This window comes from Notolabrus celidotus, chromosome 12 (genome assembly GCF_009762535.1).
Source record: "Notolabrus celidotus isolate fNotCel1 chromosome 12, fNotCel1.pri, whole genome shotgun sequence".
Classification (NCBI taxonomy): domain Eukaryota; kingdom Metazoa; phylum Chordata; class Actinopteri; order Labriformes; family Labridae; genus Notolabrus; species Notolabrus celidotus.
The window spans coordinates 16,283,954-16,297,197 of NC_048283.1; the positions used below are offsets into that span (position 1 = coordinate 16,283,954).

The following is a 13,244-nucleotide window of genomic DNA, read 5'->3' on the forward strand; positions in this document are numbered from 1 at the left end:
TACGTACATGCAAACACACAGAGACGTCAGTGACACAGCGCAGGAACCGACAAGGAGGAAGCCATGCTCAGCGTGGAACTGTTCCTCAAATACATTCGTCTCTTGTCTAATGACCCAGAGACAGTGAGTAAGTTAACGGAAACCAAAAAAAGCACCGTTCAAAGTAACTTGTTTAATCGCATAAAACCATCAGTCGTTGAATCTTAAAGCCTGCGTTGTTTCCAGTTTCCAACGAGACATAAAGGCCAGAGTCCACATAGGCTGTAAAGACAAATGTGGAGAAAATGAGGGTGAAGCAAGAGCTAAATTAAATTATCTCGGTAAGACTATTACAGTGATGATCTCGATTTATACAGCTCACTCGGAGGAGAAAAGGTTGGAGGGGAGGAAGGGTCGCGCTCTGCTCTCCTCTCCTCTCCTCTCTGCGCTCTGCCAAAGAGGCTTTTTGGCTGCAGCAGGGACCTTTTATGCTGAAATATTCTTAAATCAATAACGGAGAGATCCATTGATCTACTGGCAACACCCAATTGGCCCTGTAGTGGCCATAGAACGGAGGTATTAATATTGATCCTCCATTCAGCCGCAATATCACAGCACTTCAAACACAAAGCCATCCCACTGTGGACTAACTCAGCTTTATGGTCGCCAAACTCAACAAAGTCTACCATCAAAAAAAGAAGTTTACTTTGATCTAATCACAATTATGACAAGGAACACAGCCTTTACTACACCATACTATCAGACTGCATTCATGCATCTACTTCCTGTCTGTTGCTTATTCTTCCTGATGTTGTGATGGTTACAAGGTGTGATACAAACACTGTTCATTTACTGATATAAGGGTAAAAGACGTGGCGTGTCATTTCTGTCGTCCAAAGCATAATTATAATGTTAAAGTTATATAAAGATTTTAAAATACCACATTACAGTACTCAACTCTCTCCACTTTACTTAATCATATAAGTATTCACTGTAAAATAATTTAATTTAAGGAGTTATTAAGCTCAAAAATACAGAACTGTACTTCCTGGATAACGTCCAAGCTTAAAATGTAAGTACTAAAAATGTCAGAAATCTTAATAAAAGCATTAAATATGGGGGCGCTGGTGGCCTAGCGGTCTAAGTGCCCCACATACAGAGGCTACAGGGGTCGCCGGTTCGATCCCCGGCCAGTTGACCATTTCCTGCATGTCTTCCCTCACTCTCTGCTCCCCACATTTCCTGTCTTTCTTAAGCTGTCCGATAACATAAAGGCAAAATACCCCAAAAATACACCTTTAAAAGAAAAAAACATTAAATATATACTAGGGCATAATTTTTCTTGATATTTGCAATGATACCCACAAATATAGTCACAACACTAAGCCTATTTACATATTCATGGAAGAAATACTTTTGTCTCCATTTTGGGATTTCCAAATGTCCTTCCTGGGTAACACAACAACATTATCATGCTGAACTTATGTGACATCTAATTTAATTCCAATTTCGACAAGAAATACAAGCACTGAAAGAAAATGCAAAGAAACAAGAGGGCAATAATAATATTCAATACACAAAGACAATGAAATAAACAACATGATGAAGAGTTGGAACGTTTATAAATAGATGAAGAGTGCAAGATGAGGGATCAGACAAGTTTTTACAAATTCCCTTTTTATAGGCTCTGCCCTGGTGACCCAATACATTCTACAGCTGAGACAACAAGTTGATAAATAGATGAGTCAACAGAAAGACAGTTTTCATATGACTGATTTACATTTTCAGTCTTTCTCAGTAAAAAATGAAAAAAATGTAAGCTCCAGCTTTTCAATATGAATATTTACAATTGTTTGTAATTTTTGCATTACAAATTCAGTTTGGCACTGTCTGTCAGGATAAAATCATGACATGTACCATAATACCATACCTTAATAACTTAGTAATCATTAGATACAGCCTTGACAAATGTATTGATACCATAGACTGTATAATTAATGGACGTAGTATCCGTGACATCACCCATCTGTTTTTGAAGCGTTGTTCCGAAGCCAATGGTCGGCAGGTGCCATATTGGAAATGCAGAACTCAACCTAACTACTGTCAAGCTAGTGTGAGGTAAAGAGGTGGGCTTTGAGCCTCCTAGCCAACATCTACAGTGTTCCCGCCTCTCAGTCAAGTCAGTCATGTCCTTAAAAGGGCAAAACTTGTGATTGTGTGCCAATAAAGAAATGAGCTACTCACACCTAAGCCGTTTTTTGAACCAGGCAGTAAACATGTTCATTAATGCTGCAAAGATCGCCTTTTTGAATTGGTGTGTATGTGGTTTCCAGTGTTTCTGCAGCCAGCCTCAAGCGGACGCTCAATGAACTGTATTTCATAACGCTTTCGCATGGGCTTTATATTTTGAGACCAGAGGTTGCCGCTTGATTGATACTGCCACTGCCACAGTCAAGGATAAGAGAAAACTCCTAATCTAGAATAATCCTTGAGTCAAAGAGGTAGTAGTCTCTGAATCACTGCAGAAACTTTTTCATTTGGAGGGAAGCATATCTAAAATATCTTTTAGTGTGAATGTTTGGGCAGTTTATGATATCAACCAACCTTTAAATAACCCCAAACTCCACAAAATCCTCACTACTTGTAATCTCAAAAATGCCGATGAGTCAAGCATTTATTCTGATGGATTAGATGAAAAACAGATTAACCTCTGTTAATGCTTGAACATTTTAAGCTCTTGTTCTATAACTCAAGTCTGTATCTTAAAGTTACCGATTATGCAATACAGATGTGAAAGTTTTCCATACATCGCTATAATGCAGACAGGAAGGGAATGGTGTGAACCACTGGATATTCTTTTTACCCATGCTGCCAAATGAGGTGGAAATTAAGAGAGAACATACAACTAAAGGATCTTTGGTTAAAAAGCTACTCTATGATTAAAAATAGCAAGAAACCCCCATATTGAGGACATGAGGAAGGGTTTATTTATATAATATGATTTTTTTTTACAGCCTAAGGAGCTCGTCTGTTGGATGATAGGCGGTCTGGCTTGCTAACTATAGTGGTGCATATTTCAGGGAAAGCAATAAAATCCATCATTTGAACTGCATAATGCCTGTCATAACAGCTATTATTTGGAAAGCCATAAATCTTCCGGCCGTGTTATCACCAGGTCGATGCCAACTGCTGCTGCCTGAGAATTATATGTGCACATTGTGTCTGTCTACAACACATGGATCTTGATCTGGTTTGTGCTTGTGTCTTATCTTGCAGAACTCTATATCAAGATTATAACCAATGAGAATTTTTGTTGCTAATTTCTTTCCACTGATGAGGATATTTTGAGTATTTTCCGTGCTGTTTTACTGTAAGATGTGAGATTATTAGTGCAGTTACTTCAAAATAAAATGTTATCTTTCATACATGTTATTAACTGAGAGAGAGCAAGCTGTGTTATCTGGAGTACAATTCTTGCTACACCTGCACCAGAGCAGCATAAGCACAGCCCTACCTTTATGTAAGTCATCTATTTTTCTCTTTTTAGATATATATTCTTGGACAAAGTCGAAATTAAAACTCTAAACTTTCCTAACGTCTCTTATCTGCCTCTTCTCCTCCTCTGCTTAAGTTTCTATTAAACCTCAGTGCTCTCCCTCCGCTTCCTTCTAATCTCCAGGGCCCCACAATGCTGCCGCGAACTGCTTCTACTGCTGCTGCACACACACACTGTCCTGCACAAATCACACGAGAGTACGCTGTTTAACACAAAGAATCACACACATTCTCACATACAGACGCAGGCCTGCTGTGCATTTGTAATCGCAGATGCAGCCAAATATCCTGCGATCTGATCCTGTTGCTGCTGAGTGTTGGGATCCGGTCCAAAGAGATAGAGACATAGAGAACAAGAAGAGAGAGAGAGAGAGAGAGAGAGAGAGAGAGAGAGAGAGAGAGAGAGAGAGAGAGAGAGAGAGAGAGAGAGAGAGGGAGATAGAGACAGAAAGTGACAGAGAGAGATAGAGACAAAAGGAGGGCTGTTGTAATGTGCAGGTCGAGATGCTGCAGGGATCAGTGAGCTGGAACAGTGCAGCAGAAAAGTGATGACAGGCTAAACCAACTGAGCAGAACTTTCCAGACTGTGGCACTGCCAAGGAAACGGTTAGTTGATATTCATTAAGTGCAGGGACAAACACTGTACACACACACACACACATGCAAAGAGGAAGACTTGCACTAAACAGGTCGGCCTAAGGATGCAGCTGATAAAAGAGCAGCTGTAAAACTAATCCAAATGTACTTTTACGTCCTTGCTTGATGAGAGTGTTGCGCACTGTGCTCCATATCCAGTAACCCCAGCATCAGGTCAACGCCGCACCACAGACCTGTTTATTATGCATGGCCTGCAGGGGAAATGACAAGAGGCATCCTCGTCACACAGAAGGAGGGCAGCATCCTCACGGCACAGTCTGAGACAGGTGGTGAAACGTCCGTGAAGTGTCCTTGCACGGCCACTGAATTTCAGACTCCTTTTGTGCATGTTTGTGTCTCTTTGAAAGTCTTATATAAGACTGTTGTAAAGTTAGGACTTTTCTCCTCCTTTATTCCATCACCACCGATATTCGCTTTCCCACATTTTATTGTGTGTGTTTGTGCGTGAAAGAGATGCATAACAAATGTCTCCTCTCCTCTGCTCCTTATATATGAGAATGTGATATGAAGAGGTGCCAACATGAGCTAATGTGAACAAATGTGCACGCCAAACAACTTAATGTACTCTGATGTTGTCTTTTCTAACTGCGTGTTGTACAAGGATGTGTTCTAATGTGTCTTTGTGGGGAATCCCTTTAAGGTGTTATCACAAGTTTACGCTCCAGGTGTATGCGCAGCCATGTAAGTATTTCTTACAACCTGTGTTTGTGTGTTTGTCTCTGTGTGTGTAGATTGAGTTTATAGTCTCTGAAGATGATGCTAATCAGATTTCCTTCCTCAAGGGAAGATGACTCATTAGTACTCCACTGCTTGTGAATCTCCTTAAAGTGATATTTCATCTTGGCAGCATTTTCTCGTTTAGTGAACGGTACCCCTGTTTGAACTCAGAAATCATCAACCAACAAAACTAAACGCTCGGGGAGGGAAGCAAACATTATGCAGCAAGTTTATAGCAGCGTCATAAACAAGACACATCTCTGTCGCATTTGACATTCTCTCAAAGGCAGAATCAGGTTTGATGCCAAGTAGGTTTTTAGTTACAGGGAATTTGCCTGGTTACTGGTGCAGAAGAAAAAGAAAGTTACATTTAAATTCAAAGATATTAAGAAATGTACAATATTCAGGGATAGGTAGTTACTTCAATTGAAGATTTAGCTACAAAGAAACCTAATTTTAGTTATCAATATCCACTTTACTCCTGTACATTCTCTAATTTTAATATATTGTATGCACCTTTTTCAGTGTATAGTGGTATTTCAATTGTGTTTTCCATCTTTTAAACATGTTAATGCAATAATGAAAAGTGTAAAATATTTAAAGTTTTTTTATTAAAATCAAACTAAAGTCTTCTACTTCAGTATTCCATGTGTTCCCGCTGTGTGTATGTGTGCGTGTCCGGTTTGTGTGTGCTTCTGTGAGCTAATGCTGACGTGATAAATTGCAGGTTAGTGGAGGTCAAAGAGTTTGATCCTCCACTGTAACGCATCTTTGGGATTGCTGCTGGATGTATTGTGATGATATGTGAGGTGTGTGGCTCTGTGTGTGTTGTGTGACATGAAGAAAGACTGTGTGTGTGACAGAGAGAGGGGCAGGAGCATGTTGTCACCATGGGTGATGATGAACAGTTAGTCAGTGCAGGGCAGATGGCCAAAGCATGTGCATGAATGTGTTTTGTGTGTGTGTGTGGATGGAGGTGTGTTAGGGTGTGTGGATATGGGTGCTGCTACACAGGCAGTGACAAGCAGCCTTTTTGCTTAGAGGCAGTGAGCTGGCCTCTGTTCTGTCACTACTACAGCTTGGCCGAAAATATTAAAGCAGCTTTGATTCAACCAATCAGCTGATGTGTTTGTTCCTCTCTGCTTGGGGCAAACTCTCACTGAACAGAAATTAACACTGAATTAGAGCCAACTTAGGGAGGTAAATTATGCCCAAACACCTTAATAGCTTCACACTTAACAGATACTTAATTTGCTTTGGATGGGCTACAGAAAGAGTAGTAAATAAGTCTCATCTGCCCAATGCACATCCTGCATAAAGATCTTTGATCACTTAATGCTGTTTAAGAGAAGCAGAAGGTTTTTTTCCTGCACTGCTGCATGACACATCATTTGTCCTTTGATGATAGGATGTTGAAGTTGTTTTAGCTCAACGTGCCTCTCATTAACCTGCCCACTCAATGCAGGACCTCAGTGTTAATGAGTGAGAGAGAGAACGAGACAGGGAGAATGGGGGGAGGGGGGATAAGTAGGTGATAAATAAGATACATTCTCTTCTGCAGTAGCTGTCACTAGCTATAATGTACATGCTGAAAATGGGGGGGAAATTGGTCTCTTTTGTTGGTAGGTAAATGTAATGTAGTGAATCTAATTGTGTGTGTGTGTGTGTGTGTGTGTGTGTGTGTGTGTGTGTGTGTGTGTGTGTGTGTGTGTGTGTGTGTGTGTTATTTCAGGGATCTAGTGAATGTAGAGCCAATTAGCAGCAATTTGTAGGTTAAAAATGCCAATAAAGTCATCAAAATGTGTCATATTCCACTTAATATGTTAAATGTACCTCAACCACGAAAATATTAAAAATAAATTCAAATAAATAAATCATAAATCTGTTTCACTGTAGTGTTTCAGAGGTTCAGCGACATATGGGGTTACCTTTCTAAGAGCTGTAAACACAAAAAAAAGAAGACGTGCGTCAAATAAATTATTTCTTACACGGTATTCATGCTGGCTCGTGCGTTTGTTTCTATATTACGCGCGTGTAATTTAGAGTGGGTACATTTCTCTACTACATCATTTCATCGCGCGCTCTGCTGTTATGAGAAATATGGTGACACAGCAATGAAAGCATCCTCCACCTCTGCTTCTCCTCGGCACTCCTTTTGTTACAATACTTTGAGGACCCATGTCCCCTGAATGCTCTAATGCTGAGGTGAGGTGTGTTTTATTTTTGGCCCTCTAAAGGTGATGATACACACACACACACACACACACACACAGCAGCGCGTCGATGGAGCCATTACACGGATAAGTTACTCACCTCCCGCAATGGCGAGAAGAGCCAGCAGCAGCAGCGGCAGCGGCGGCCAGCCGTCCATCATCTTGTGTGCGTTCGAGCCCGAAAGGTGTTCACCGCGAAGGAGAGGCCACCCCAAGCACACCCGCAGTGATCCTCCACCTTCTCCACCTCCACCTCCTCCTCACGACCCCAAAACAGTCCCTTCAGTCTCTACCTGGCATGGTGACGTCAGAGCTCCGTCAAGTCCTCTTCTTCGCCCGAGTAAAAATAGGGAAATGTGGAATATCTCTGCGAAGGGGACAGGTGAGCTGAGCGCTGTGTCGTGCGGTGTGGTACGGTGCGATGCTGGCTGTCCGTGCTGAACATCGCTTAGCGATGCGACGCGCTGGAGAGGCGGGGGCAAGGCGGGGGAGGAGGAGAGATGGGGAGGGGAGGATGTGGCATACCTCAGAGGCTCCACCACAGCTCGACTACGGAGATGCGTTTGATGCGCGTGTTCCCCCTCACGAAATTACACATATCACATAATCGACACACCTTGGCACGTAGACAGAATGTGTGATTTTCAATTGTGACTTCTTGTGTCCTTTAAACTTTAGGGCACTTTTTATTTTCAACTGTTGTATTGGAAGTTAAATCATTGTGTTTTATCTGTATTTATTTATTTATTTGTTTATTGCTCTTCAACGTACTTTTCATCGAACATTCAGAGGAAGATATATGAGGCTGCCTATAGTTACAACATTAAAGGCTGTTTTCCTTAATGTAAAATGAAATAAAAAAGTAAAACAATAACATAAAAACTTCCCATCAAAGCTCCTGTGAAGACTTCTAGCTGGTTGGGAAACACACTGAAGTTATTGCTGACATCTCTTTTGTACTGTGGCCCTGAAGGACAAAACAAATTTACAAAAGTAAATTTTACAAAGTTGGAGACAAATTTACATTTTGGAAAACATTTTAATATTTTATAAAACAAAATGACATCAGCAAAACACTTTTACCAAGAACGAAACAAATTTACATTTAAGAAAAACAGATTTACAAAAGATGAAAATTTTACAAACGATGGAACACTTTTACCATTAAGTCTGACTCCTTTTAGCCTGACTCCCTTTAGCCTGACTCCTTTTAGCCTGAGGCCATGTGGTCTGAGGCCGTTTCATCTGAATTCTGACACATGATGAAGGTTTTGCGGAGATATGACGGAGCCATGATGCTTTCTCATCTAAGGTCTGACACCTCACTTTGAGATATGAGGATATCCTAATATGTAAACCATGTCCATCTCCATTTGGTTTCTCTCCATCAAAACAAACTAAATGACCCCTCACTCCATCACTTCCTGTGTTTGATCTTTTGTAAATTCATTTCGTCCTTCAGGGCCACCGTACTTTTGTGACCTTCAAAAGCAAATGAGACCATCAGAGACCATATTGACTTTTGTGCTATTGTTATTATGACTGAAACCGCTGCTGTGATGGGCCGCATGTTGCAAAAACTGTAATGAGATTTCTTTGAAAAAAAATAAAAACACTGCTCACAGTAGAATTAGGTGTAATAGACACACTTGATACCTGTTTTGACACGTTCAAAGTGAACCTCTACACCAGTGTGTCCTGTGTTATACCTGTATAAAGTACAGAGAATTATTGTATTGTGTTAGGGTATTTTACCTAGAAGATGGCACTCGAATGAACACTGGCAAGGCTTGCTGGATACATGGCGAAATGGACCAGTCGTGGTGACCCCTTTTTTTAAAGACTCTTTTCTTCCTCATCAGGTTTTAATCATGCACTTAGAGAAAACATTGTATACTATTAGGAAATAATCCTTCTGGAGGGCTGGTTTGATTGAAAAGACTCCTCAATTTAGGACAACAAGTGACCAGCAGAGGGGGGTGGTGCGAATCACTGTGAATTGGTTGTGGGCAGTGGGCCTGCCTGTACCTCACCCACTTTAACATGTCCCACGGGCTGTGCTCAGCTACCATACGTGTAGCTTTCAGCAATATGGTATTAGACAGAGCTACACATCTACATAGAAAGTGCACATTTCTGAATGCATTGGAAGACTTCATGCAGGCACACAGTTACATTTTTTCTCATTAGGAGCCCTCCCACAAACTGCGTCTTCCGGAGCAGCTCATATTACAGATTTACAGATGTACTGCTTTGTCCACAGGGGTCGCCAAAATCAACACAGAGTAAAGGTTAACGGTAGCTTTAAAATCAAACTCACACTGCCTTGTGTTATCATCATAAACAACACTTTAACTCCTTCTTATGGCTTAATAGCTACATATCTTCTTTTTTATGGCCTCTTTTTTCCACCCTTTTTCTTCCCTGAAACTTCAACTAAAGCCCTCCTTTGTGTCTTCCCCTCAAGGCCGCTGAAGTAACCTTTAATCCCCACCCACAAAGTCAAAAAGGCAAGAGCCAGACAGAAAGAATGGAAGGGAAAAACTGAACAGGTAGGTGGGAGGAGGGCGCTTAAAAGCAAGTGAGTAAGTAAGTTGGGATACGTATATGGAGTGATGATGATGAGAAATATAACAAGTGATTCTGACGTGTGTCAGAGGGAATGCAGCAAATAAAGAGGGGTACAGGAGGAGGGGGATATAAGGGAGTCAAAACAAGCGTGGGAGGCGTGGGGAGGGATTGTTTGGGGAAGAATAAAGTACTGTAAGCAAACAGGAGTGCGGGATAAAGGGAGGAGGCGGTTGCCGTGGTGACTAAGAGAAACCAGAAAGCTCCAGGAGGAAACGACCTGTTTCTCCTTCATTTTGTCTATTTTCATCACCCACACACACACACACACTGACACACAAGGAAAAGAAACATGCACAGCTGGCACACACACTCCCGCATGTATGCACACATTGCATCCACACACAAACGCACATATGCACACACACGCAGGCAAACTCTCCCTCTGTAATGTCTTCCTCTCTCATGCTATCTTTATCCACTCTTCCTCTCTCCCTCTCTACCTCTGCTTTGCAGTGAATGAGCTGACCTGACAGTGCTCCTCCTCTGCACTGAGTGCTGTGAGTCTCTGCCTGAATTATTTAAAAGCTGGGACCCCCACAAGTGCTTGTCTTCTCCTAACACCCCCTCACGCTCTCTCCCTCACTCTCTCTCTTCCTCCCTCTGTCCCTTCCTCTTCTGATGTCATTCTGTCTTCAGGTGGTGGGTATTGCCTCTTGTGGTTTCTTCATATCTGGGAAACACTAGCATTTAAATCTCATTTAAGAGTCACAGACTGATGAAGACTAACCATGAGACAGCAGTGGTTTGGAGACGTGCTTAAATATAAAGCACAAGGACCTGGTGTCATTTTATATTTTGCTGCATTTATGAGGTGAATAGTCTGTTTTAACCCTCCTGTTATGTTTGTTTCCCTGGAACAGCAATAATGGTCCTGACTTAATTTGATCCGGGGCATATCCAATTATCCAAAAATGTCAGAACCCCAAAAAATCCCAATACGCATTTTTTTTAATCTAATTTTTAACTCCATTACTAACCATTTAAATCAAGATTTGGTCCCTTGGTGTTCATTAATTCTCACAGATCATGGTTCAATGAGGATAACTCACTCGTTTTGCATTAAAATGAATGTTAAAACTTTATTTAATGTACATTGGACAGTCCTATATATAAATACAATAGTTTTACATGATAGATTTTTGTTTATTTAATTTAAAAAACATGTTTTATGAAGTGATGTTGATAAATTAATGTGACTTCTCTTCTGTCACATGCTGCCCAGATTTTTATGCTGCATTTATAAATCAATGAATCAATCTTTATTTGTATAGCGCCAAATCACAACAAACATTATCTCAAGACGCTTTTACAAACATAGGAGGTCTAGACCACTCAATGTCAAATTATGAACAGAGACCCAACTTCAAGAAAGGGTAAGACTCAGTCTGACCCCACCTTAATTCACCATGAGCATTGCACATCGCTGTATTTAGCAGTGGTGAGGAGAAACTTCCTTTTAACAGGCAGAAACCTCAGGTAGCTGGTTTGGAAGGCATATATTGTTTAAAATAGACTCTAAAAAGGATCACTTTGACCTGCAACATAACAGGAGGGTTAATTTCCTCTACATGTAATGGACAGCTTTGCCGATGAGAAATTAATATAAAAACATACAATAATCAATTAAAGTATGTACATTTTGATACTACAGAGTTTAAAATTGGCTTAAAATAGCTTAAGCTCCAACAAATGCAACTTGAAAATTCTGCTACGTGTGAAATATGTGCACAAGTGTTCCATTAATGCGCAACATTGTTTGATACAATTTAAAATTTTGCAGACTGCACTATTCAAAGTCCAAATTGCACAGAATATTCCCTGAAATCTCACCACACTGTGATTAAGACCTACCTTTTTAGTCTCGCTTTTAACTAAGTTTAATTTTTATTCTTAATAGTTTTATTTATTTATTTATTTGTTTATTATCTATTTCAAATGTATTCACTTGTATTCTACTTTATTTATTTATGTGCTTATTTATTTTAAGTATAGCATCTTATGTTCTTTTAATGGTTTTAATATTTTAGTGTTTTATTATCTTAGAAATTTATTTTATTTTGGTGATTTTAATTTCCTGTATTGAGTTTTAACATCTTATTTTACCTCCAGTGTTTCCTCATTAAGATATCATGAGAGCATTTCCTCAGTTCATTCAGCAATTTCTTTTCTATTTTTTTCTTTTTCTTTTTTATTTAATTTTTTATTGTTTTTATTCCTATTGTTGCATATGATGTGTTCTTAACCTTAGGATTGTGGGGTGGGTTTGGGGTCGGGGCTGGGGTTGGGATTTTTTTCTTAATTTATTCTATTTTAGGGTGTTTATGTGCACAGCATTTTGTCTTACAATGTCATTGTATGAAAAGGGCTTTATAAATAAAGTCTGATTGATTGATTGATTGATTGATTGATTGATTGATTGATTGATTGATTGATTGATTGATTGATTGATTGATTGATTGATTGATTGATTGATTGATTGATTGATTGATTGATTGATTGATTGATTGATTGGTTGATTGATTGATTGATTGATTGATTGATTGATTGATTGATAAATGCAATTCAACAGAATCAACTTTAACACTTATGCCCTGTGTCCCAGCTTGCAGAATTTCTGGATTGGTATCTTTAATTTTCTTTCACAAGTTTTTGGGGTTGAGATTAAACCTGATCCCGTATTGATCATCTTTGGGGTGTCAGAGAGCCTCAGGAATCTCCAATGTCTTTTATCATATGGGCTGCTTACTGCTAAGAAAATGATCCTCCTATTTTAGAAGAAGAAAGAAGCACCTACTCTAAAACTGTGGATAACAGAGATGACGGACACACTTCATTTAGAGATAATTACATTAATTCTTAAAAACAGACTTGAGAAATTTGAAAAAAATTGGCCCCTACTGATCTCCTTTTTGCAGAGCTGAAATGATTGACTTTTTGTACATTGTCAGGTAGCACTTCTTGTGAGAGCTGAGGATGGAATAAGTTATAGTTCTGCTGTTAAGTTGATTCTCTGATGAAGACAGTTTTGCCTGATGATTGTCATGACTAGGAAGTAGTCTAGTTTGTTTTGACCTTCCTCATGTTCCATGTCTTGTGTTTCCTGTTTTTTTTTTGCAGTTTACCTTTTGTCTCTTGTTGCAGATCCCTTTACCTCCTGTGTCCCGCGTTCGTGATTGCCCTAATGTGTCTCACCTGTGCCTTGTTATACCCACGTCTTCACTGTATTTAATCCCTGTGTGACCTCCCTCGTGTGTTGGTTTGTCTTGTCCTTTTGTCAGCGTTCCAGCTATCGTGTCCTGTAGACTTTCTGAATTTTTGAATTAAAAGTAATTACCTTGAATCCTGGAGTCTCGCCTTTTTGGGTTCAATCCTGTGTGTGACAATGATAAGGAATGAATAATCCGAATCAGTGATACTGTAGTTTGTGAGATCAGGCCTTTGAATTGTACTGTTATCTGAAAAGTGAATGTCTTTGTGGATGCTTTATGGAGA

The 13,244-nt window shown here is 39.9% G+C and overlaps 1 protein-coding gene and 1 long non-coding RNA gene across 2 annotated transcripts in view; one reads left to right on the forward strand and one right to left on the reverse strand.

The window, feature by feature from the left end:
* Positions 1-7,585, reverse strand: part of chrnb2 (cholinergic receptor, nicotinic, beta 2) — a 29,865-nt gene extending 22,280 nt beyond the window's left edge. Inside the window, exon 1 of the mRNA XM_034696974.1 lies at positions 7,222-7,585. Within this exon, the coding sequence (XP_034552865.1) occupies positions 7,222-7,282 (61 nt within the window). The 5' untranslated portion in view covers positions 7,283-7,585. The remainder of the gene's footprint in view (positions 1-7,221) is intronic.
* LOC117822307 lies at positions 7,395-13,205 on the forward strand. The gene is made up of 3 exons (XR_004633150.1): positions 7,395-7,503; positions 9,589-9,673; positions 12,894-13,205. It is a non-coding gene; the product is annotated as an uncharacterized LOC117822307 (long non-coding RNA).
* The last annotated feature ends 39 nt before the right edge of the window (positions 13,206-13,244 follow it).